At 48.1% G+C, this 27,027-nt stretch overlaps 1 protein-coding gene across 2 annotated transcripts in view; it reads left to right on the plus strand.

The window, feature by feature from the left end:
- Positions 1-22,788: 22,788 nt before the first annotated feature.
- The window catches only part of AGAP3 (ArfGAP with GTPase domain, ankyrin repeat and PH domain 3), a 494,399-nt gene continuing 490,160 nt past the window's right edge, over positions 22,789-27,027 (plus strand). Inside the window, exon 1 of one of the 2 annotated variants that reach the window (XM_069729029.1) lies at positions 22,789-23,362. In XM_069729029.1, the coding sequence (XP_069585130.1) occupies positions 23,056-23,362 (307 nt within the window). In that variant the 5' untranslated portion in view covers positions 22,789-23,055. The remainder of the gene's footprint in view (positions 23,363-27,027) is intronic. The other variant, XM_069729028.1, reaches the window with a different exon arrangement.

Genomic DNA, 27,027 nt, shown 5'->3' on the forward strand with positions numbered 1-27,027 from the left:
AACACGCGCGAGGTTCGGGGGTAGGTCTGGTGCTGTTGGCCACAGGGCCAGGACCTCTGGTGTGTTGGCTGGCAGGGGTACTGGCGTTGGTTGCAGGCTTACCCCCTCTCCAGCTGGTGGTGACTGGCTTCCGCACTTCCGATCTACGGTTGGCTTCATAGGCATCGGCAATCTGTGCTGCTTTCGTCACGTCTTTGGGTTCTCTGTCCATCACGAACTGTCGTACCTCAGCTGGGCAAAGATGAAAGAACTGGTCTTTGATCATCAGGTCTCGCAGCTGTGCAAAGGTGGTCACTGACAGTCCTTGGGTCCACTGGTCAAAGTGGGTCCCCAGTCCATGCACCACATCACTGTAACTGTCGTGTGGGCCACGTTGGAGGGTCCGGAACTTTCTACGGTACACCTCGGGTGTAAGCTGGTACTTGGCTATCAGGGCCTGCTTGATGGCCTCATAGTCTCCATCTTGTTCTTGAGGGAGGGCAGCAAACGCCTCCAGAGCTTTACCTTTCAGCCCTGGTGTCAGGTATCGGGCCCATTCATCTGTAGGCAGTTGGTACTGTCTGCAGGCTTTCTCAAAGGCCCGCAGAAAAGTGTCCAAATCTCCGTCCTTCTCCATAACAGGAAAGTGATCAGGCCGGGGCTTCGGTGTCTGAGCGCTGCTAGGCTCACGGTTGGTCTGGGACAACCCCTGCATTTGCAGTCGGGCTAACTGCAGCTGGTACTCCCGCTCAGCTTGCCGCTCGGCTCGCTGGGCCTGTGCCTCTCTCTCAGCTCGGGCCTCTCTCTCAGCTCGGGCCTCCTGCCGGTATTGCTGAATCAGCTGCCGACGTCCCTCATGGTCGTCAATGGGGAATTCTTTCAAGGCCGCCTGCAGGTGGGGGTCCAATTCGCCCGGATTGCTAACAGGGCCAGCATTCAGTGGTTGGACCTCTGCTGCAGCACCATGTTCGCTGGTGCTGGCTTCTGCGGCCTCTGAGCTCTGAGATTGGTCTCGAGCGGCTTCCCATTGCACCAGATCTGCGACCAGTTGGGCTTTGTTTTTGCTTGCAGAGTCAATGTGCTGTGACTTGCATAAGGCGACAAGGGTGTCTCTGGTCTGCTGCTCATAGAAGGTTTCTCCCAGCACAACCATGGTTGCCAAATAAAAGATAGGATAGAAAAACGAAGAGAAAGGGAAGGGATAATTACCAGTACGCAATTGTCTCACAACTAAAAAGCACTGAGTTCGTTCTCCAAACTTATTTGCGCAGAGTCCTCGCAAGAACTTTCTGCAAGTTTTTAGTGAGAGGAATGATTACTCAAACCAAATCACTAATGCTCTAAGATATCCCACCGCCTTGCCACCAATTGTCACGATTCCCCTGACCGCTGTCACCACTGGGTCAGGAGTCACACCATGACCGTCACCCCTACGTCACGGGTCGGGGTGACTTTAGGCCAACAGACGGCTATCACATGTGCAGGAGGCTTATCTTAGTTATCCCTCCACTCCACGCTGTGATGAAAAACCACACACAAGGCTATTGACCTCTTAGTTTACAGCAGGGGCTTATTCTAGGTATCCCACTGCTTTTCTATATACCACGAACTGCAGGGATTTATGTATATCCCGCTTACAGTTCCACTTAACACTTGCAGCTCTCTGGCGCCCCCCTTACTCTCAGGTCAGATTAGGTACTGCACCCTGGGTAATTAGTCGCCAGAAAGGCTGCCTGCTATGTACTGGCTATTGGGCACGCTGCAGCGACGCGATAACTACTCCCACACAGGCAGGAACAATAATTATCAAACCCGCAGTTGCTTCAGCATAATCCAACCGTCAGCACACTTTCGCTGCCATCAGCTTCGATTAAACGGGTCCGAAGCTAACCCAACTCAACAGTAACAGTAGCGTATTTTCCTTCAAGAGACTTAGGGTACAGTTTAGAGCAGGAGAACGAACTAATATATAATAGTATATCCCATTCAAAATAACTAGGCAGTGCGTTATCAAAAATAGTTTATAAAGATGTTATACATGAGACAATTGCAAATATGTACAAGGGTAATTATAACATAAAGGGAATAAATGAGAAAAGATAACACTCACATATTAAAAGCATTGCAGGCATCCAGGCTAGTGCAGTTTCCATACATCCCAGTCCATGGGATGTACTCAGCTCTTCCAGGACAATAGGACAAAACAGTCCAGAAGGAGAGATCAGCAGAAAGTGACTCCTCAGAGCCTGCCAGACACTTAAAACATTAAGGCTGTGACATCACAGAAAGGCTGGCTTATCCAGACCCTCCTCTCTCTACATTCTGAGGAAACTTTAAACTATTTCCTCTGATTTCTATAACTTCACTACAAAACATGTCAGCGTCCTAAAAAGCTCATCATTCATCTCAGATTAACGTGAGCATTCTAATGAGATCAAATATGTCCTATCTGTGATACCTATTTACAGAGAAATCCCTACTTCTTTACCAGATGGAGTTAGAAACCCGAGTTTAAAGGGATGGGTACCTACACCGAGTGGGACTACGAATATATATTTTCGTATTTCTAGCTTAAATCGTTTGCCTAATATCTAACAAAAACTAAACAAAGAATCTTTCATGAATTTTTGGAGCCATTTTTCCTGTTCTAGCTGGACAAGAGCTTACACAGGAAATGCCAGTCGTAAATTCCGTTCGGCCATAAAACTTCTAACCCCCACACTCTCTGAGAAGGAAAGCCAGGAATTTGCAGCTACAAACTGTTACTCCAAGAAGGGGGGGCTTAGCCCACACAGGCTAGAGAACTACTTATGATATTTCATACCATATCGTGACACGCTGTATACGGGGGTCGGTGTTATATATACGCTGTATACGGGGTCGGTGTTATATATACGCTGTATACGGGGTCGGTGTTGTATATACGCTGTATACGGGGGTCGGTGTTATATACAAGGGTCGGTGTTATATATACGCTGTATACGGGGTCGGTGTTATATATACGCTGTATACGGGGGTCGGTGTTATATATACGCTGTATACGGGGTCGGTGTTATATATACGCTGTATACGGGGGTCGGTGTTATATATACGATGTACACGGGGTCGGTGTTGTATATACGCTGTATACGGGGTCGGTGTTATATATGGGGTCGGTGTTATATATACGCTGTATACGGGGTCGGTGTTATATATACGCTGTATACTAGGTCGGTGTTATATATACGCTGTATACGGGGTCGGTGTTATATATACGCTGTATACGGGGTCGGTGTTATATATACGCTGTATACGGGGGTCGGTGTTATATATACGATGTATACGGGGGGTCGGTGTTATATATACGCTGTATACGGGGTCGGTGTTATATATACGATGTATACGGGTAGGTGTTATATATACGCTGTATACGGGGTCGGTGTTATATATACGCTGTATACGGGGGTCGGTGTTATATATACGCTGTATACGGGGTCGGTGTTATATATACGCTGTATACGGGGTCGGTGTTATATATACGCTGTATACTGGGGTCGGTGTTATATATACGCCGTATACGGGGTCGGTGTTATATATACGATGTATACGGGTAGGTGTTATATATACGCTGTATACGGGGTCGGTGTTATATATACGCTGTATACGGGGGTCGGTGTTATATATACGCCGTATACGGGGTCGGTGTTATATATACGCTGTATACGGGGGTCGGTGTTATATATACGCTGTATACGGGGGTCGGTGTTATATATACGCTGTATACGGGGGTCGGTGTTATAGATACGCTGTATACGAGTAGGTGTTATATATACGCTGTATACGGGGTCGGTGTTATATATACGATGTATACGGGTAGGTGTTATATATACGCTGTATACGGGGTCGGTGTTATATATACGCTGTATACGGGGGTCGGTGTTATATATACGCTGTATACGGGGTCGGTGTTATATATACGCTGTATACGGGGTCGGTGTTATATCCGCTGTATACGGGGGTCGGTGTTATATATACGCTGTATGCGGGGGTCGGTGTTATATATACGCTGTATACGGGGGTCGGTGTTATATATACGCTGTATACGGGGTCGGTGTTATATATACGATGTATACGGGGTCGGTGTTGTATATACGCTGTATACGGGGGTCGGTGTTGTATATACGCTGTATACGGGGGTCGGTGTTATATACGGGGGTCGGTGTTGTATATACGCTGTATACGGGGTCGGTGTTGTATATACGCTGTATACGGGGTCGGTGTTATATATACGCTGTATACAGGGGTCGGTGTTATATATACGCTGTATACGGGGGTCGGTGTTATATACGGGGGTCGGTGTTGTATATACGCTGTATACGGGGTCGGTGTTGTATATACGCTGTATACGGGGTCGGTGTTGTATATACGCTGTATACGGGGTCGGTGTTGTATATACGCTGTATACGGGGTCGGTGTTATATATACGCTGTATACGGGGTCGGTGTTATATATACGCTGTATACGGGGTCGGTGTTGTATATACGCTGTATACAGGGGTCGGTGTTATATATACGCTGTATACGGGGTCGGTGTTATATATACGCTGTATAAGGGGGTCGGTGTTATATACGGGGGTCGGTGTTATATATTCGCGCTGTATACAAGGGTCGGTGTTGTATATACGCTGTATACGGGGTCGGTGTTATATATACGCTGTATACGGGGTCGGTGTTATATATACGCGCTGTATACGGGGTCGGTGTTATATATACGCTGTATACGGGGGTCGGTGTTATATATACGCTGTATACAGGGTCGGTGTTATATATACGCTGTATACGGGGTCGGTGTTATATATACGCGCTGTATACGGGGTCGGTGTTATATATACGCTGTATACAGGTCGGTGTTATATATACGCTGTATACGGGGTCGGTGTTATATATACGCTGTATACGGGGTCGGTGTTATATATACGCTGTATACGGGGTCGGTGTTATATATACGCTGTATACGGGGGTCGGTGTTATATATACGCTGTATACGGGGTCGGTGTTATATATACGCTGTATACGGGGTCGGTGTTATATATACGCTGTATACGGGGGTCGGTGTTATATATACGCTGTATACAGGGTCGGTGTTATATATACGCTGTATACGGGGTCGGTGTTATATATACGCTGTATACGGGGTCGGTGTTATATATACGCGCTGTATACGGGGTCGGTGTTATATATACGCTGTATACGGGGTCAGTGTTATATATACGCTGTATACGGGGGTCGGTGTTATATATACGCTGTATACGGGGGTCGGTGTTATATATACGCTGTATACGGGGTCGGTGTTATATATACGCTGTATACGGGGGTCGGTGTTATATATACGTTGTATCCGGGGTCGGTGTTATATACGGGGTCGGTGTTATATATACGCTGTATACGGGGGTCGGTGTTATATATACGCTGTATACGGGGTCGGTGTTATATATACGCTGTATACGGGGGTCGGTGTTATATATACGCTGTATAGGGGGTCGGTGTTATATATACGCTGTATACGGGGTCGGTGTTATATATACGCTGTATACGGGGGTCGGTGTTATATATACGCTGTATACGGGGGTCGGTGTTATATATACGCTGTATACGGGGTCGGTGTTATATATACGCTGTATACGGGGGTCGGTGTTATATACGGGGTCGGTGTTATATATACGCTGTATACGGGGTCGGTGTTATATATACGCTGTATACGGGGGTCGGTGTTATATATACGCTGTATACGGGGTCGGTGTTATATATACGCTGTATACGGGGTCGGTGTTATATATACGCTGTATACTGGGGTCGGTGTTATATATACGCTGTATACGGGGTCGGTGTTATATATACGCTGTATACTGGGGTCGGTGTTATATATACGCTGTATACGGGGGTCGGTGTTATATATACGCTGTATACGGGGTCGGTGTTATATATACGCTGTATACGGGGTCGGTGTTATATATACGCTGTATACGGGGGTCGGTGTTATATATACGCTGTATAGGGGGTCGGTGTTATATATACGCTGTATACGGGGTCGGTGTTATATATACGCTGTATACGGGGGTCGGTGTTATATATACGCTGTATACGGGGTCGGTGTTATATATACGCTGTATACTGGGGTCGGTGTTATATATACGCTGTATACGGGGGTCGGTGTTATATATACGCTGTATACTGGGGTCGGTGTTATATATACGCTGTATACGGGGGTCGGTGTTATATATACGCTGTATACTGGGGTCGGTGTTATATATACGCTGTATACGGGGTCGGTGTTATATATACGCTGTATACTGGGGTCGGTGTTATATATACGCTGTATACTAGGGTCGGTGTTATATATACGCTGTATACGGGGTCGGTGTTATATATACGCTGTATACGGGGGTCGGTGTTATATATACGCTGTATACGGGGGTCGGTGTTATATATACGCTGTATACGGGGTCGGTGTTATATATACGCTGTATACGGGGGTCGGTGTTATATATACGCTGTATACGGGGTCGGTGTTATATATACGCTGTATACGGGGGTCGGTGTTATATATACGCTGTATACGGGGTCGGTGTTATATATACGCTGTATACGGGGGTCGGTGTTATATATACGCTGTATACTGGGGTCGGTGTTATATATACGCTGTATACGGGGTCGGTGTTAGAGTTGAGCGACCTTGACCTTTTTAGAGTCGAGCCGGGTTTTGCGAAACCCGACTATGTCCAAAGTCGGGTCGAGTGAAATCGGCCGATTATGACGTAAAGTCGGGATCGACCGAAACACGAAACCCAATGCAAGTCAATGGGGCAGCATAGTCGGCAGTGAGTGGGGGCCAGGAAAACACCTAGAGTGCCCATTTTAATGTCAAAACCATCCATTCTTCTTAATGAAGCTTGTCAAGCGTAATTTACCTTATAATAATTGGAAGGCATTTGAAATTGGGGGTCATTTGGCTAAAGTTGTGGGGGGTAGGGCTGGTTCAAGTAATTAGTGGGCCCAGGAAATCTGGACCACGTCACGGCAGTGGAGCAGGGAGAGGTAAGTATTTCAACTTTGCAAGTGCTGTGAACCTGAGCAAGCAGGGGGGGCCCACTCGTTGGCATTGGCACTGGCACAGGGCCCCTCAAAGTACAGCGGTGTGTTTGCACGGCGGGGGCGCCTCCCACCGGCAGCAACACTTTTGCGTACTATGAGAGGCCCTGTGCCAGTGACGTCGCCAACTAGTATTCCTCCCCCCACCTGATGAAGGAACCTGCACTTTCATCTGCACCTTCCTCTTTGTCCCCGTGTAAGGTGGTATGGTATGCGGGAAGAGCAACCTGACTTTCAGCAGGGTCACAATGTTGTTGTGTAGCGTGCACGGGGAATGTTGCGTTATGGGTCAATGTACCAGCAGACTCATCTATCACTGGCTGGGCAATGGGCACGATGAAGTGGAAACACAGATATAGGCCCAAAGAAGAAAGTGGGCTAAATGCAGTTCAAAATTGGTAACACAGGAATAACCAGGGGGCATTGCAGTGGAGGACAACTGGAATGAGAGGCTGACACAGAGAGTAGGGCCAAATCAGTAAGTAGTCGAAATGCAGTTCAAAATTGGCAACCGTAGTAAACAGGCGGCACAGCTTTGTTCAGTGGAGGAGAACAGCAAGGAGTGGCAGACACCGATAGTAGGCCCCAAACCAACTAGTACGCCAAATGCAGTTGTTCCATTTAACCACAATTTAATGAGAGCCTGAAGATAGAAGCTCAGGAAAGGCAACCTGGGGAACACCTTGGAGTGTAACACACCATCTCTCTCCACCCCATACCCATTTTGTATGGCCTAATGCAGTGTACTTTTCTACAACTACTAAACGAGAGTCGGAAGACCGAAGCAATGGCAAGGAAACCTGGGGAACACCTTAGAGTGTAACACACCCTCTCTCTACACCCCATACCCAATTTGAAGGTCTAATGCAGTGTAGTTTCCAAGAACTACTAAACGAGAGCCGGAAGATCGAAGCTCAGGAAAGGCAACCTGGGGAACACCTTGGAGTGTAACAAACCCTCTCTCTACACCCCATACCCAATTTGAAGGCCTAATGCAGCGTAGTTTCCAACAACTACTAAACGAGAGCCGGTAGATCGAAGCTCAGGAAAGGCAACCTGGGGAACACCTTGGAGTGTAACACAACGTCTCTCTACACCACGGAAGGGATGATTCTTAGGAAGGAAGGCTGTTGGAAATAAGCATTGCGCGTCCGAGGGTGATTAGATTCTTATTAGGTATATACTCACCCTCGGACGCGCCCTGCTTCTTTATTTGGAATGAATGTTTATTTGCAATGTGGTGTTGACTTTCTCTATTATTTTGGTAATTAATGATTTTATTATTTTCATTATTTTGCATCTTATCGGCAATAATATAAAGAAGACGCGACAGGACAACACTCGGTGGATGCCATATGTGTGTTTTCAATTTAAAAAACCTTTCAGTTAACTACTTGCAGGAGAAAGAAATTGTAGCTGGTGGCCATTTTTAGTACTGTACCAGATTTTAGCTGTTTGTTTGTTTTTAATGTCAAAATGTCTGCATTTGATATCTCACCAGTATTTTCTTTTTTATAAGCAAAATCCTTTTTTTTTTATTTTATGATGTTGGTTCAAGGGGTACACGGGCAGCAGTAGACAGGTCAGTGGAGGCCTAGTGGAAGGAGGGACCGCAGACAGGCTTCGAAGCCCTAACATAATAAATTGGGCTGCCTGTAGGCAATTTAAAATTGGTTCCAGGGGAACACGGGCAGCAGTAGACAGGTCAGTGGAGGCCTAGAGGAAGGAGGGACCGCAGATGCGCCAATGTTTCCCCCATACCAAATTTGTAGGCCTAATGCAGTGTAGTTTCCAACAACTACTAAACGAGAGCCGGAATTTCGAAGCTCAGGAAAGGCAACCTGGGGAACACCTTGGAGTGTAACACACCCTCTCTCTACACCCCATACCCAATTTGAAGGCCTAATGCAGTGTAGTTTCCAACAACTACTAAACGAGAGCCGGAATTTCGAAGCTCAGGAAAGGCAACCTGGGGAACACCTTGGAGTGTAACACACCCTCTCTCTACACCCCATACCCAATTTGAAGGCCTAATGCAGTGTAGTTTCCAAGAACTACTAAACGAGAGCCGGAAGATCGAAGCTCAGGAAAGGCAACCTGGGGAACACCTTGGAGTGTAACATACCATCTCTCTACACCCCATACCCAATTTGAAGGCCTAATGCAGTGTAGTTTCCAACAACTACTAAACGAGAGCCGGAAGATCGAAGCTCAGGAAAGGCAACCTGGGGAACACCTTGGAGTGTAACACAACGTCTCTCTACACGACGGAAGGGCTGATTCTTAGGAAGGAAGGCTGTTGGAAATAAGCATTGCGCGTCCGAGGGTGATTAGATTCTTATTAGGTATATACTCACCCTCGGACGCGCCCTGCTTCTTTATTTGGAATGAATGTTTATTTGCAATGTGGTGTTGACTTTCTCTATTATTTTGGTAATTAATGATTTTATTATTTTCATTATTTTGCATCTTCTCGGCAATAATATAAAGAAGACGCGACAGGACAACACTCGGTGGATGCCATATGTGTGTTTTCAATTTAAAAAAACTTTCAGTTAACTACTTGCAGGAGAAAGTAATTGTAGCTGGTGGCCATTTTTAGTACTGTACCAGATTTTAGTTGTGTGTTTGTTTTTAATGTTAAAATGTCTGCATTTGATATCTCACCAGTATTTTCTTTTTTATAAGCAAAATACTTATTTTTATATTTTCTGATGTTGGTTCCAGGGGTACACGGCCAGCAGTGCCCTGGTCAGTGTAGTAGTAGTTGAAAGAATGGACCGCAGACAGGCTTCGAAGGCCTAACATAACAAAATTGGGCTGGCTGTAGGCACTTTAAATTGGTTCCAGGGGTACATGGGCAGCAGTGTATGGTCAGTGGAAGTCTAGTGGAAGGAGTGACGGCAGACAGTCTTCGAAGGCCTAACATAACAAAATTGGGCTGACTGTAGGCACTTTTAAATTGGTTCCAGGGTAACACGGCCAGCAGTGCCCTGGTCAGTGTAGTAGTAGTTGAAAGAATGGACCGCAGACAGGCATCGAAGGCCTAAAATAAAAACACATGGCTGTTGGCAATTTTAAATTGGTTCCAGGGGTACACGGACAGCAGTGGTGTGGTCAGTGGAGGCCTAGTGGAAGGAGTGACCGCAGACAGGCATCGAAGGCCTAAAATAATAACACATGGCTGTAGGCAATTTTAAATTGGTTCCAGGGGTACACGGGCAGCAGTGACCTGGTCAGTGTAGTAGTAGTTGAAAGAATGGACCGCAGACAGGCTTCGAAGGCCTAACATAACAAACTTGGGCTGGCTGTAGGCACTTTTAAATTGGTTCCAGGGGTACACGGGCAGCAGTGGTCTGATCAGTGGAAGTCTAGTGGAAGGAGTGACCGCAGACAGGCTTCCAAGGCCTAACATAACAAACTTGGGCTGGCTGTAGGCACTTTTAAATTGGTTCCAGGGGTACACGGGCAGCAGTGGTCTGGTCAGTGGAAGTCTAGTGGAAGGAGTGACCGCAGACAGGCTTCGAAGGCCTAACATAACAAAATTGGGCTGGCTGTAGGCACTTTAAATTGGTTCCAGGGGTACATGGGCAGCAGTGTATGGTCAGTGGAAGTCTAGTGGAAGGAGTGACGGCAGACAGTCTTCGAAGGCCTAACATAACAAAATTGGGCTGACTGTAGGCACTTTTAAATTGGTTCCAGGGTAACACGGCCAGCAGTGCCCTGGTCAGTGTAGTAGTAGTTGAAAGAATGGACCGCAGACAGGCATCGAAGGCCTAAAATAAAAACACATGGCTGTAGGCAATTTTAAATTGGTTCCAGGGGAACACGGACAGCAGTGGTGTGGTCAGTGGAGGCCTAGTGGAAGGAGTGACCGCAGACAGGCATCGAAGGCCTAAAATAAAAAAATGGGGCTGGCTGTAGGCAATTTTAAATTGGTTCCAGGGGTACACGGACAGCAGTGGTGTGGTCAGTGGAGGCCTAGTGGAAGGAGTGACCGCAGACAGGCATCGAAGGCCTAAAATAATAACACATGGCTGTAGGCAATTTTAAATTGGTTCCAGGGGTACACGGGCAGCAGTGACCTGGTCAGTGTAGTAGTAGTTGAAAGAATGGACCGCAGACAGGCATCGAAGGCCTAAAATAAAAAAATTGGGCTGGCTGTAGGCAATTTTAAATTGGTTCCAGGGGTACACGGGCAGCAGTGGTGTGGTCAGTGGAGGCCTAGTGGAAGGAGTGACCGCAGACAGGCATCGAAGGCCTAAAATAATAACACATGGCTGTAGGCAATTTTAAATTGGTTCCAGGGGTACACGGGCAGCAGTGACCTGGTCAGTGTAGTTGTAGTTGAAAGAATGGACCGCAGACAGGCATCGAAGGCCTAAAATAAAAAAATTGGGCTGGCTGTAGGCAATTTTAAATTGGTTCCAGGGGTACACGGGCAGCAGTGGTGTGGTCAGTGGAGGCCTAGTGGAAGGAGTGACCGCAGACAGGCATCGAAGGCCTAAAATAATAACACATGGCTGTAGGCAATTTTAAATTGGTTCCAGGGGTACACGGGCAGCAGTGACCTGGTCAGTGTAGTAGTAGTTGAAAGAATGGACCGCAGACAGGCATCGAAGGCCTAAAATAAAAAAATTGGGCTGGCTGTAGGCAATTTTAAATTGGTTCCAGGGGTACACGGGCAGCAGTGGTGTGGTCAGTGGAGGCCTAGTGGAAGGAGTGACCGCAGACAGGCATCGAAGGCCTAAAATAATAACACATGGCTGAAGGCAATTTTAAATTGGTTCCAGGGGTACACGGGCAGCAGTGACCTGGTCAGTGTAGTAGTAGTTGAAAGAATGGACCGCAGACAGGCATCGAAGGCCTAAAATAAAAAAATTGGGCTGGCTGTAGGCAATTTTAAATTGGTTCCAGGGGTACACGGACAGCAGTGGTGTGGTCAGTGGAGGCCTAGTGGAAGGAGTGACCGCAGACAGGCATCGAAGGCCTAAAATAATAACACATGGCTGTAGGCAATTTTAAATTGGTTCCAGGGGTACACGGACAGCAGTGGTGTGGTCAGTGGAGGCCTAGTGGAAGGAGTGACCGCAGACAGGCTTCCAAGGCCTAACATAACAAACTTGGGCTGGCTGTAGGCACTTTTAAATTGGTTCCAGGGGTACACGGGCAGCAGTGGTCTGGTCAGTGGAAGTCTAGTGGAAGGAGTGACCGCAGACAGGCTTCCAAGGCCTAACATAACAAAATTGGGCTGGCTGTAGGCAATTTTAAATTGGTTCCAGGGTAACACGGCCAGCAGTGCCCTGGTCAGTGTAGTAGTTGTAGAAAGAAGGGACCGCAGACAGGCTTCGAAGGCCTAACATAACAAAAATGTCAAAACAATGGTATTGTCAGTGCCAGGCATTGAAGGATGTCAGCGCCTAGACTACACATTGGTGAAGCTGTGAGAGATAATTTTGCTAGTGGTAGAGCACTGTTTGAGCTGGGGGGGGGAACTGTCTTGTGGCCGGCGTTACAGGCACAGGGCCCCTCATATTACAACGGTGTGTCTGACGTTGGGTGCGCACCACCACCGCCAGAGACACTTTATTGTACTATGAGGGACCCAGTGGCAGTGCCGTCGACCAAAAGCGGCCACACCCACCTCTTCAGACAAACAGCACTCTCAAGGGTCCAAGCGCAAAGTGGCGATAGCACGGCCCCGTGTGGGGAGTTTGGCCATTTCGTGAGGTGGAAACATGTCGTATGCTGGACAATCAGGTGAAGAAAATTACGAGATTGGAAAAGTCATTCAGAATAGTCCACAGGCAAGACCTTTTCATAGGAAAGCTAGGTGTCAGCCGGGCAGGGTGGGGCAAAAGATTTTGAAATCCAGTTGTGGTTCATTTTAATGAAGGTTAGATCATCTACATTTTGGGTAGCCAGACGAGTCCTTTTTTCTGTTAGTATTGAACCTGCAGCACTGAATACTCTTTCTGATAGGACACTAGCTGCCGGGCAAGCAAGCTCCTGCAATGCATATTCTGCCAATTCTGGCCAGGTGTCTAATTTGGATGCCCAGTAATCAAATGGGAATGACGGTTGAGGGAGAACGTCGATAAGGGATGAAAAATAGTTTGTAACCATACTGGACAAATGTTGTCTCCTGTCACTTTGAATTGATGCTGCAGTACCTGTCCTGTCTGCGGTCATAGAAAAATCACTCCACAACCTGGTCAGAAAACCCCTCTGGCCAACGCCACTTCTGATTTCTGCACCTCTAACACCTCTGGTCTGCTGGCCCCTGGAGCTCGTGTGAGAACGATCACGGGCGCTGTGTGCAGGGAATGCCAGAAGCAAACGGTCAACAAGAGTTGATTGTTTTGTTGCTAATATTAGTTCCAAGTTCTCATGTGGCATAATATTTTGCAATTTGCCTTTATAGCGAGGATCAAGGAGGCAGGCCAACCAGTAATCGTCATCGTTCATCATTTTTGTAATGCGTGTGTCCCTTTTGAGGATACGCAAGGCATAATCCGCCATGTGGGCCAAAGTTCCCGTTGTCAAATCTGCGGTTGTGCTTGGTTGAGGGGCAGTTGCAGGCAAATCTACGTCACTTGTGTCCCTCAAAAAACCAGAACCCGGCCTTGCCACGCCACCAATTTCCCGTGCCCCCGGGAAAGCTTCCTCATTAAAAATATACTCATCCCCATCATCCTCCACCTCCTCTTCGCCCGGTACCTCGTCATGTACACTGCCCTGACCAGACAATCGCTGACTGTCATCAAGGCTTTCCTCTTCCTCTGGTGCAGACGCCTGATCCTTTATGTGCGTCAAACTTTGCATCAGCAGACGCATTAGGGGGATGCTCATGCTTATTATGGCGTTGTCTGCACTAACCAGCCGTGTGCATTCCTCAAAACACTGAAGGACTTGACACATGTCTTGAATCTTCGACCACTGCACACCTGACAACTCCATGTCTGCCATCCTACTGCCTGCCCGTGTATGTGTATCCTCCCACAAAAACATAACAGCCCGCCTCTGTTCGCACAGTCTCTGAAGCATGTGCAGTGTTGAGTTCCACCTTGTTGCAACGTCTATGATTAGGCGATGCTGGGGAAGGTTCAAAGAACGCTGATAGGTCTGCATACGGCTGGAGTGTACAGGCGAACGGCGGATATGTGCGCAAAGTCCACGCACTTTGAGGAGCAGGTCGGATAACCCCGGATAACTTTTCAGGAAGCACTGCACCACCAGGTTTAAGGTGTGAGCCAGGCAAGGAATGTGTTTCAGTTGGGAAAGAGAGATGGCAGCCATGAAATTCCTTCCGTTATCACTCACTACCTTGCCTGCCTCAAGATCTACAGTGCCCAGCCACGACTGCGTTTCTTGCTGCAAGAACTCGGACAGAACTTCCGCGGTGTGTCTATTGTCGCCCAAACACTTCATAGCCAATACAGCCTGCTGACGTATGCCAGTAGCTGCCCCATAATGGGAGACCTGGTGTGCAACAGTGGCAGGTGCGGATGGAGTGTTTGTGCGACTGCGGTCTGTGGACGAGCTCTTGCTTCTGCAGGAGGACGAGGAGGAGGAGGAGGAGGGGGTGCGAACGGCTACAGACAACTGTTTACTAGACCGTGGGCTAGGCAGAACTGTCCCAAACTTGCTGTCCCCTGTGGACCCTGAATCCACCACATTTACCCAGTGTGCCGTGATGGACACGTAACGTCCCTGGCCATGCCTACTGGTCCATGCATCTGTTGTCAGGTGCACCTTTGTGCTCACAGATTGCCTGAGTGCATGGACGATGCGCTCTTTAACATGCTGGTGGAGGGCTGGGATGGCTTTTCTGGAAAAAAAAGTGTCGACTGGGTAGCTCGTAGCGTGGTACAGCGTAGTCCATCAGGTCTTTGAAAGCTTCGCTTTCAACTAACCGGTAGGGCATCATCTCTAACGAGATTAGTCTAGCTATGTGGGCGTTCAAACCCTGTGTACGCGGATGCGAGGCTAAGTATTTCCTTTTTCTAACCATAGTCTCATGTAGGGTGAGCTGGACTGGAGAGCTGGAGATCGTGGAACTAGCGGGGGTGCCGGTGGACATGGCAGACTGAGAGACGGTGGGAGATGGTATTGTTGCCGCCGGTGCCCTAGATGCAGTGTTTCCTACTACGAAACTGGTGATTCCCTGACCCTGACTGCTTTGGCCTGGCAAAGATACCTGCACAGATACAGCAGGTGGTGCGCTAAATGGTGGTCCTACACTGCCGGAAGGGATGTTGCGTTGATGACTAGCTTCATTGGCCGAGGGTGCAACAACCTTAAGGGACGTTTGGTAGTTAGTCCAAGCTTTCAAATGCATGGTGGTTAAATGTCTATGCATGCAACTAGTATTGAGACTTTTCAGATTCTGACCTCTGCTTAAGGAAGTAGAACATTTTTGACAGATGACTTTGCGCTGATCAATTGGATGTTGTTTAAAAAAATGCCAGACTGCACTCTTTCTAGCATCGGATACCTTTTCAGGCATTGCAGACTGAGCTTTAACCGGATGGCCACGCTGTCCTCCACCAGGTTTTGGCTTTGCCACGCGTTTTGGGCAAGATACGGGCCCGGCAGATGGAACCTGTGGCGATGTTGATGCCTGCTGCGGCCCCTCCTCCTCCTCTGCTTCAGAACTGCTGCCGCCTGCACCCTGTTCCCCCAATGGCTGCCAATCGGGGTCAAGAACTGGGTCATCTAATAACTCTTCTTGTACCTCCTGCGCAACTTCGTTTGTGTCACCGTGTCGTTCGGTGGTATAGCGTTCGTGATGGGGCAACATAGTCTCATCAGGGTCTGATTCTTGATCAGCACCCTGCGAGGGCAATGTTGTGGTCTGAGTCAAAGGACCAGCATAGTAGTCTGGCTGTGGCTGTGCGTCAGTGCACTCCATGTCAGATTCAATTTGTAATGGGCATGGACTGTTAACTGCTTCACTTTCTAAGCCAGGGACGGTATGTGTAAAGAGCTCCATGGAGTAACCCGTTGTGTCGCCTGCTGCATTCTTCTCTGTTGTTGTTTTTGCTGAAGAGGACAAGGAAGTGACTTGTCCCTGACCGTGAACATCCACTAACGACGCGCTGCTTTTACTTTTACCAGTTTCACGAGATGAGGCAAAAGAGCTAGAGGCTGAGTCAGCAAGATAAGCCAAAACTTGCTCTTGCTGCTCCGGCTTTAAAAGCGGTTTTCCTAATCCCAGAAAAGGGAGCGTTCGAGGCCTTGTGTAGCCGGACGACGAACCTGGCTCCACAGCTCCAGACTTAGGTGCAATATTTTTTCCCCCACGACCACCTGATGCTCCACCACTACCACTACCCTCATTACCAGCTGACAATGAACGCCCCCGGCCACGACCTCTTCCACTAGACTTCCTCATTGTTTTAAAAACGTAACCAAACTAACGTTATTTGTTGCAGTCACACAACTTACACGGTGAGCTATAACTTCAGTATGATTTAGCTACCCCTTTACAGGTTGGTGAGACCACAGCGAAAATCAGGCCCAATGTTACACACTCTTTTTTTGGTGGCTGCAAATTAGAGAGATGCCCCACACGCAGGACTGTCACTGAAGCACAAATGTTAATATTAATGTCACACTATTATTTTTTTTTTATTTTTATTTTTTTCAGGAACACTTTAGAAACCCCCCCAAAAAAAAAAAAAAGATTTTTGCAGGGAGAATTTAGAAAACAAATGTAACAAACTATATGCTTTCTATGGGCCACTGAGTGAGAGATGACGCACACAGGAATCAGGAGTGGCACACAAGCCCAGAGGCCAATATTTTTCTACCAATGATTGATGGAGTTATTTTCTCTGGTAGATTTTGGAACCCAAATCAAGGAAAAAAAATGTAGGCTTTCTATGGACCACAATTGGAGAGAGAGAGAGAGAGAGAGAGAGATGGCACACCCAGGAGTCAAGACTGGCACACAAGCAGAAAGGCCAATATTAATCTCCCACTGTTTTTTTTTTTTTTTTTTTTTTTTTCAGGGAGACTTTAGAAAAAAAAATAATAAAAAAAATATGATTTTATCAGGAAGAATTTAGAAACCAAATAAAATAAAATGATTTTTTCTGGGAGAATTTATAAAACAAATAAAACCAAAAATAGGCGTTCTATGGCCCACTGACTGAGAGATGACGCACCCAGGAGTCAAGACTGGCACACAAGCAGAAAGGCCAATATTAATCTCCCACTGTTTTTTTTTTTTTTTTTCAGGGAGACTTTAGAAAAAAAAATAATAAAAAAAATGTGATTTTATCAGGAAGAATTTAGAAACCAAATAAAATAAAATGATTTTTTCAGGGAGAATTTATAAAACAAATAAAACCAAAAATAGGCGTTCTATGGCCCACTGACTGAGAGATGACGCACCCAGGAGTCAAGACTGGCACACAAGCAGAAAGGCCAATATTAATCTCCCACTGTTTTTTTTTTTTTTTTTCAGGGAGACTTTAGAAAAAAAAATAATAAAAAAAATGTGATTTTATCAGGAAGAATTTAGAAACCAAATAAAATAAAATGATTTTTTCTGGGAGAATTTATAAAACAAATAAAACCAAAAATAGGCGTTCTATGGCCCACTGACTGAGAGATGACGCACCCAGGAGTCAAGACTGGCACACAAGCAGAAAGGCCAATATTAATCTCCCACTGTTTTTTTTTTTTTTTTTCAGGGAGACTTTAGAAAAAAAAATAATAAAAAAAATGTGATTTTATCAGGAAGAATTTAGAAACCAAATAAAATAAAATGATTTTTTCTGGGAGAATTTATAAAACAAATAAAACCAAAAATAGGCGTTCTATGGCCCACTGACTGAGAGATGACGCACCCAGGAGTCAAGACTGGCACACAAGCAGAAAGGCCAATATTAATCTCCCACTGTTTTTTTTTTTTTTTTCAGGGAGACTTTAGAAAAAAAAATAATAAAAAAAATGTGATTTTATCAGGAAGAATTTAGAAACCAAATAAAATAAAATGATTTTTTCAGGGAGAATTTAGAAAACAAATAAAACCAAAAATAGGCGTTCTATGGCCCACTGACTGAGAGATGACGCACACAGGAGTCAAGACTGGCACACAAGCAGAAAGGCCAATATTAATCTCCCACTGTTTTTTTTTTTTTTTTCAGGGAGACTTTAGAAAAAAAAATAATTAAAAAAATGTGATTTTATCAGGAAGAATTTAGAAACCAAATAAAATAAAATGATTTTTTCAGGGAGAATTTAGAAAACAAATAAAACCAAAAATAGGCGTTCTATGGCCCACTGACTGAGAGAGAGAGAGAGAGAGATGGAACGCTTAGTACTGGCACACAAGCCCAAAGGGCAATATTAATCTCCCTTTTTTTTTCCAGGGAGAATTTCTAAAACCCAAAAAAAAAAAAAAATAGGCTTTCTATGGCCCACTATTTGTGAGAGAGATGGGACGCTCAGGACTGGCACAGATGGCACGCTCAGGACTGGCACAGAAGCCCAGAGGCCAATATTAATCTCCCTTTTTTTCTGGTAGAATTTATAAAACCAAAAAAAAATTTAAATAGGCTTTCTATGGCCCACTATTTGTGAGAGAGATGGCACGCTCAGGACTGGCACAGATGGCACGCTCACAACTGGCACACAAGCCCAGAGGCCAATATTAATCTCCCTTTTTTCAGGGAAAATTTATAAAACAAAAAAAAAAAATAAATAGGCTTTCTATGGCCCACTATTTGTGAGAGAGATGGCACGCTCAGGACTGGCACAGATGGCACGCTCAGGACTGGCACACAAGCCCAGAGGCCAATATTAATCTCCCTTTTTTTCAGGGAGAATTTATAAAACCCCCAAAAAAAATAAAATAGGCTTTCTATGGCCCACTATTTGTGAGAGAGATGGGACGCTCAGGACTGGCACAGATGGCACGCTCAGGACTGGCACAGAAGCCCAGAGGCCAATATTAATCTCCCTTTTTTTCTGGGAGAATTTATAAAACCAAAAAAAAATTTAAATAGGCTTTCTATGGCCCACTATTTGTGAGAGAGATGGCACGCTCAGGACTGGCACAGATGGCACGCTCACAACTGGCACACAAGCCCAGAGGCCAATATTAATCTCCCTTTTTTCAGGGAAAATTTATAAAACAAAAAAAAAAATTAAATAGGCTTTCTATGGCCCACTATTTGTGAGAGAGATGGCACGCTCAGGGCTGGCACAGATGGCACGCTCACAACTGGCACACAAGCCCAGAGGCCAATATTAATCTCCCTTTTTTTCAGGGAGAATTTATAAAACCAAAAAAAAAAATTAATAGGCTTTCTATGGCCCACTATTTGTGAGAGAGATGGCACGCTCAGGGCTGGCTGGCACAGATGGCACGCTCAGGACTGGCACACAAGCCCAGAGGCCAATATTAATCTCCCTTTTTTTCAGGGAGAATTTATAAAACCAAAAAAAAAATTAAATAGGCTTTCTATGGCCCACTATTTGTGAGAGAGATGGCACGCTCAGGGCTGGCACAGATGGCACGCTCAGGACTGGCACACAAGCCCAGAGGCCAATATTAATCTCCCTTTTTTTCAGGGAGAATTTATAAAACCCCAAAAAAAATAAAATAGGCTTTCTATGGCCCACTATTTGTGAGAGAGATGGCACACTCAGGACTGGCACACAAGCCCAAAGGCCAATATTAATCTCCCACTGTATTTTTATCAGGGAGAATTTATACACCCCACAAAAAAAAATACAGAAAAATGAAAAGGCTTTCTATGGCCCACTATGTGAGAGAGATGGCACACACAGGGATGGCACTCTAGCAGAAATGCCAAATTGCCAATCTTAATCTCCCACCAAAAAAAAAAAAAAAAAAAAAACAGGGAATGTCCTACAATTACTATCTCCCTGCCTGCAGTAATCTCAGCCAGGTATGGCAGGCAGCTACTATCTCCCTGCCTGCAGTAATCTCAGCCAGGTTTTGCAGGCAGCAATAAGGAGTGGACTGATGCACAAATGAAATAAAAAGTGTGGACAAACAAACAAGATAGCTGTGCAGAAAGGAAGGAACAAGAGGATTTGTGCTTTGAAAAAAGCAGTTGGTTTGCACAGCGGCGTACACACAGCAATGCAGCTATCAGGGAGCCTTCTAGGGCAGCCCAATGAGCTACAGCGCTGAGGGGAAAAAAAAAAAAAAAAAAACTTCCACTGTCCCTGCACACCGAGGGTGGTGTTGGACAGTGCAAATCGCTGCAGCACAAGCGGTTTTGTGGTTAATGGACCCTGCCTAACGCTATCCCTGCTTCTGACAAAGCGGCAGCAACCTCTCCCTAAGCTCAGATCAGCAGCAGTAAGATGGCGGTCGGCGGGAACGCCTCTTTATAGCCCCTGTGACGCCGCAGACAGCAAGCCAATCACTGCAATGCCCTTCTCTAAGATGGTGGGGACCAGGACCTATGTCATCACGCTGCCCACACTCTGCGTTTACCTTCATTGGCTGAGAAATGGCGCTTTTCGCGTCATTGAAACGCGACTTTGGCGCGAAAGTCGCGTACCGCATGGCCGACCCCGCACAGGGGTCGGATCGGGTTTCATGAAACCCCGACTTAGCCAAAAGTCGGCGACTTTTGAAAATGTTCGACCCGTTTCGCTCAACCCTAGTCGGTGTTATATATACGCTGTATACTGGGGTCGGTGTTATATATACGCTGTATACGGGGGTCGGTGTTATATATACGCTGTATACGGGGTCGGTGTTATATATACGCTGTATACGGGGGTCGGTGTTATATACTGGGGTCGGTGTTATATATACGCTGTATACGGAGTCGGTGTTATATATACGCTGTATACGGGGTCGGTGTTATATATACGCTGTATACGGGGTCGGTGTTATATATACGCTGTATACGGGGGTCGGTGTTATATACTTTTGAAAATGTTCGACCCGTTTCGCTCAACCCTAGTCGGTGTTATATATACGCTGTATACGGGGTCGGTGTTATATATACGCTGTATACGGGGTCGGTGTTATATATACGCTGTATACGGGGGTCGGTGTTATATATACGCTGTATACGGGGTCGGTGTTATATATACGCTGTATACGGGGTCGGTGTTATATATACGCTGTATACGGGGTCGGTGTTATATATACGCTGTATACGGGGGTCGGTGTTATATATACGCTGTATACGGGGGTCGGTGTTATATATACGCTGTATACGGGGTCGGTGTTATATATACGCTGTATACGGGGGTCGGTGTTATATATACGCTGTATACGGGGTCGGTGTTATATATACGCTGTATACGGGGTCGGTGTTATATATACGCTGTATACGGGGGTCGGTGTTATATATACGCTGTATACGGGGTCGGTGTTATATATACGCTGTATACGGGGGTCGGTGTTATATATACGCTGTATACGGGGGTCGGTGTTATATATACGCTGTATACGGGGTCGGTGTTATATATACGCTGTATACGGGGTCGGTGTTGTATATACGCTGTATACTGGGTCGGTGTTATATATACGCTGTACACGGGGTCGGTGTTATATATACGCTGTATACGGGGTCGGTGTTATATATACGCTGTATACGGGGTCGGTGTTATATATACGCTGTATACGGGGTCGGTGTTATATATACGCTGTATACGGGGTCGGTGTTATATATACGCTGTATACGGGGTCGGTGTTATATATACGCTGTATACGGGGTCGGTGTTATATATACGCTGTATACGGGGTCGGTGTTATATATACGCTGTATACGGGGTCGGTGTTATATATACGCTGTATACGGGGTCGGTGTTATATATTCGCGCTGTATACGGGGTCGGTGTTATATATACGCTGTATACGGGGTCGGTGTTATATACGGGGGTCGGTGTTATATATACGCTGTATACGGGGTCGGTGTTGTATATACGCTGTATACGGGGTCGGTGTTATATATACGCTGTATACGGGGTCGGTGTTGTATATACGCTGTATACGGGGTCGGTGTTATATATACGCTGTATACGGGGTCGGTGTTATATATACGCTGTATACGGGGTCGGTGTTGTATATACGCTGTATACGGGGTCGGTGTTATATATACGCTGTATACGGGTAGGTGTTATATATACGCTGTATACGGGGTCGGTGTTGTATATACGCTGTATACGGGGTCGGTGTTGTATATACGCTGTATACGGGGTCGGTGTTATATATACGCTGTATACGGGGTCGGTGTTGTATATACGCTGTATACGGGGTCGGTGTTATATATACGCTGTATACGGGTAGGTGTTATATATACGCTGTATACGGGGTCGGTGTTGTATATACGCTGTATACGGGGTCGGTGTTATATATACGCTGTATACGGGGTCGGTGTTATATATACGCTGTATACGGGGTCGGTGTTATATATACGCTGTATACGGGGTCGGTGTTATATATACGCTGTATACGGGGTCGGTGTTATATATTCGCGCTGTATACAAGGGTCGGTGTTATATACGGGGGTCGCCGCTGTGACCGGAAGCGCCGTCGCTGAGGGGTCTCGGTGTGGCCGGAAGTGCGGCTGCGGGGGGCGCGGTGACGCAGGCGGTGACGCGGACGGGTGGGCGCGCTCTGCGTGTGGGCGCGCTCTGCGTGTGGGCGCGCTCTGCGTGTGGGCGCGCTCTGCGTGTGGGCGCGCTCTGCGTGTGGGCGCGCTCTGCGTGTGGGCGCGCTCTGCGTGTGGGCGCGCTCTGCGTGTGGGCGCGCTCTGCGTGTGGACGCGCTCTGTGTGTGGGAGTGCGCGCTCCCGGAGTCCCCGTTATTCGCAGCGGAGACAGCGGCGGTCTCGTCGCTCCCTCGGTCCCGGGGCCTTCTCCCGTCCCCGCCCCCTGCGGACGATCAGCCCCATCCTCCGTCCATTCATCCGTTGCCCCCGTGGTCTCCGCTGTCGCCATGAATTTCTCCCCGGCCGGCCTGTCCGGCAGCCCGCAGTCGTCCCTGTCCTCCCAGGTGTCGGTCTCCGGTGCCCCCGTCCCCTCCCAGTTCGGTACCGTCCCCCAGTTTGGCTCTGGGGCCGTGTCCGCGGCGCAGCCCCCCGGGGCCCCCCAGTATGTGCTGTCCAACTCTGTGGCCATCAGGGCCGAGATTCAGAGGTTCGAGTCCGTGCACCCCAATATCTACGCCATCTACGACCTGATCGAGCGCGTGGACGACCTCGCTCTGCAGAACCAGATCCGGGAGCACGTCATCTCCATCGAAGGTGAGGGGCGGGGGTCCGCCGGGTGAGGGGCGGGGGTCCGGGGGTCCGCCGGGTGAGGGGCGCGTGTCCGGGGGTCCGCCGGGTGAGGGGCGGGGGTCCGGGGGTCCGCCGGGTGAGGGGCGGGGGTCCGGGGGTCCGCCGGGTGAGGGGCGCGTGTCCGGGGGTCCGCCGGGTGAGGGGCGCGTGTCCGGGGGTCCGCCGGGTGAGGGGCGGGGGTCCGCCGGGTGAGGGGCGCGTGTCCGGGAGTCCGCCGGGTGAGGGGCGCGTGTCCGGGGGTCCGCCGGGTGAGGGGCGGGGGTCCGCCGGGTGAGGGGCGCGTGTCCGGGGGTCCGCCGGGTGAGGGGCGCGTGTCCGGGGGTCCGCCGGGTGAGGGGCGCGTGTCCGGGGGTCCGCCGGGTGAGGGGCGCGTGTCCGGGGGCCCGCCGGGTGAGGGGCGCGTGTCCGGGGGCCCGCCGGGTGAGGGGCGCGTGTCCGGGGGATCCGCCGGGTGAGGGGCGCGTGTCCGGGGCTCCGCCGGGTGAGGGGCGTGTGTCCGGATGAGCTGGTAAGGTTGAGGCAGGGTGGCGCGGTCCCCTTGGCAGTGTGGCGCGGTCCCCCCCGGCTGTGGCAGTGTGGCGCGGTCTCTGCTGGTTGTTTTGTACAATGTTCATTGATGATGTTTCAGCCATTTTTTGACACGCCGGTTGTTATCTTCACACATGTTTGACCCCTGCTGCCACGGATCCCTGTGTGCGGACCGATCCTCCCTGTGTGCGGACCGATCCTCCTTGTGTGCGGACCGATCCTCCCTGTGATGTCTGCTGTGCCGCGGCGATACACAGGAGCTTCTCACTAAATTAGAATATCATCGGAAAGTGGAATTATTTCAGTGATGGTTTGGGAGCCATGTCATCTGCTGGTGTAGGTCCACTGGGTTTTATCAAGCCCAAAGTCAGCGCAGCCGTCTACCAGGACATTGTAGAGCTCTTCATGCTTCCCTCTGCCGACAAGATTTTTGGAGATGGAAATGTCATTCTCCAGCAGGACTTGGCCCCTGTCCACACGGCCAAAAGTACCAATACCTGGTGTAAAAACAACAGTATCACTGGGCTGGATTGGCAGCAAACTCGCCTGACCTTAACCCCATAGAGAATGTATGGAGTATTGTCAGGAGGAAGATGAGACACCAGACCCAACAATGCAGACGAGCTGAAGGCTGCTATCAAAGCGACCTGGGCTTCCATAACCCCTCAGCAGTGCCACAGGCTGATCGCCTCCATGCCACGCTGCATTGATGCAGTAATTGATGCACAAGGAGCCGCGACCAAGTACTGAGGGCATTTACTGATCATACATTTCAGGAGGGAACATTTCGGATTTTACAATCATTTTTCAAGCCGGTGTTATAAAGTATTCTAATTTACTGAGATAATGACTTTTGGGTTTTCATTGGCTGTAAGCCATAATCATCAACATTAACAGAAATAAACATGTGGAGTAGATCACTCTGTGTGTAATGACTCTATAATATGAGATTCACTTTTTGTATTGAAGAACTTGTAATGAATTCAGCTGATGATATTCTAATGCTGTGAGACGCCCCTGTAGCACTTCTGTAGCACTTCTCTGCCATGCTTGGGCAGCTTGTCCTGGCTCTGCAGTGACACCAGAGCTGTCATTATGTCTCTTACAGGAGGAGCCCAGAACAGGCCGGTTCCTCCTGTGTGGGACCTCACAGCGCCCTGAGCACAGTGACATAAGTGTGATTCAGACACATCCCTGGACAGTGTGGGGGAGGGGCAGCACACCGGAGGGGACAGGTCTATGGGAAGAGGCGAGTTGATGGCTGTGTCACATTACAAATCCTCCTAAGAAGGGTTGAGCGACTTTTCCTTTTTTAGGATCGAGTCGGGTTTCGCAAAACCCGACTTTGTCAAAAGTCGGGTCGGGTGAAATCGGCCGATTATTGTGAAAAGTCGGGGGTCGACCGAAACACGAAACCCAATGCAAGTCAATGGGGAATCAAAGTCGGCAGTGAGTGGAGGACAGCAAAACACCTACAGTGCCCATTTTAATGCCAAAACATCAATTTGTATTTCTTAAGCTTTGTCAATCTTAATTTACTTTATAATAATAGTTAGGCATTGAAAACAGGATCATTTGGCTAAAGTTGTGGGGGGTAGGGCTGGCTCAAGATTTTCGTGGGCCCAGGAAACGCGGAATACGTCACGGCAGTGGAGCAGGGAAAGGTAAGTATTTCAACTTTGCAAGTGCTGTGATCCTGAGCTAGCAGGGGGGGCCACTCGTTGGCACTGGCACAGGGCCCCTCATAGTACGGTGGTGTGTTTGCACGGTGGGGGCGCCTCCCACCGGCAGAGACACTTTTGTGTACTGTGCCAGTGCCGTCGCCCAAGAGTGGGCACACCCACCTGTCCAGGCAAACGGCACTCGCACGGGTGCTTGCGCCAGGTGGTGACCACGGCCCCGTGGGGGGAGTCAGCCCATTTAGGGAGGTATAAAAATGGCCTATGGTGGACATTCAGCAGCTGCAAATAGAGGAATTTGAGAAGTCAGTAAGAGGAGGCCAAAAAGTAAGACATTTTTCAGGCAAGTTACGTGTCGGCAGGGAAAGGTGGGGCAAAATAATTAGAAATCCATGATTGGTTCATTTTAATGAAGGTTAGATCATCAACATTTCGGGTAGCCAGACGAGTCCTTTTTTCGGTCAGTATTGAACCTGCAGCACTGAATACTCTTTCTGATAGCACACTAGAAGCAGGGCAAGCGAGCTCCTGTAATGCATATTCTGCTAATTCTGGCCAGGTGTCTATTTTAGATGCCCAGTAATCGAAGGGGAATGACGGTTGAGGGAGAACATCGATAATGGCGGAAAAATAGTTAGTAACCATACTGGACAAATGTTGTCTCCTGTCACTTTGAATTGATGCTGCAGTACCTGTCGTGTCAGCGGTCATTGCGAAATCACTCCACAACCTGGTCAGAAAACACCTCTGGCCAACGCCACTTCTGATTTGTGCACCTCTAACACCTCTGCCATGTTGCCCCCTACGGCTCGTGTGAGAACCATCACCGGCGCTGTGTGCTGGGAATGCCTGAACCAAACGGTCTACAAGAGTTGCTTGTTTGGTAGCCAATATTTGCTCAAGGTTCTCATGTGGCATGATATTTTGTAATTTCCCTTTATATTGTGGATCCAGGAGGCAGGCCAACCAGTAATCGTCATCGGTCATCATTTTGATAATGCGGGGGTCCCTTTTTAGGATACGCAAGGCATAATCAGCCATGTGGGCCAATGTTCCAGGTGTCAATTCACTACTTGTGCTGGGTTGAGGAGCACTTTCTTGCAAATCAACATCACTTGTGGCCCGCAAAAACCCTGTACCTGACCTTGCAACGCCACCAGCTTCTATTGCCCCCTGAGCATCCTCCTCCCATAAATATTCATCCCCATCATTGTCCTCCTCCTCTTCGCCCGCCACCTCGTCCCAGAGACTTCCCTGAGCAGACAATGGCTGACTGTCATCAAGGCTTCCCTCCTCCTCGGCCGCAGACGCCTGCTCCTTAATGTGTGTCAAACTTTGCATCAGCAGACGCATTAGGGGGATGCTCATGCTTATTATGGCGTCGTCCGCACTGACCAGCCGTGTGCATTTCAATTTTGAAGA

The sequence above is a fragment of the Ranitomeya imitator genome, chromosome 6 (genome assembly GCF_032444005.1).
Source record: "Ranitomeya imitator isolate aRanImi1 chromosome 6, aRanImi1.pri, whole genome shotgun sequence".
Classification (NCBI taxonomy): Eukaryota; Metazoa; Chordata; class Amphibia; order Anura; family Dendrobatidae; genus Ranitomeya; species Ranitomeya imitator.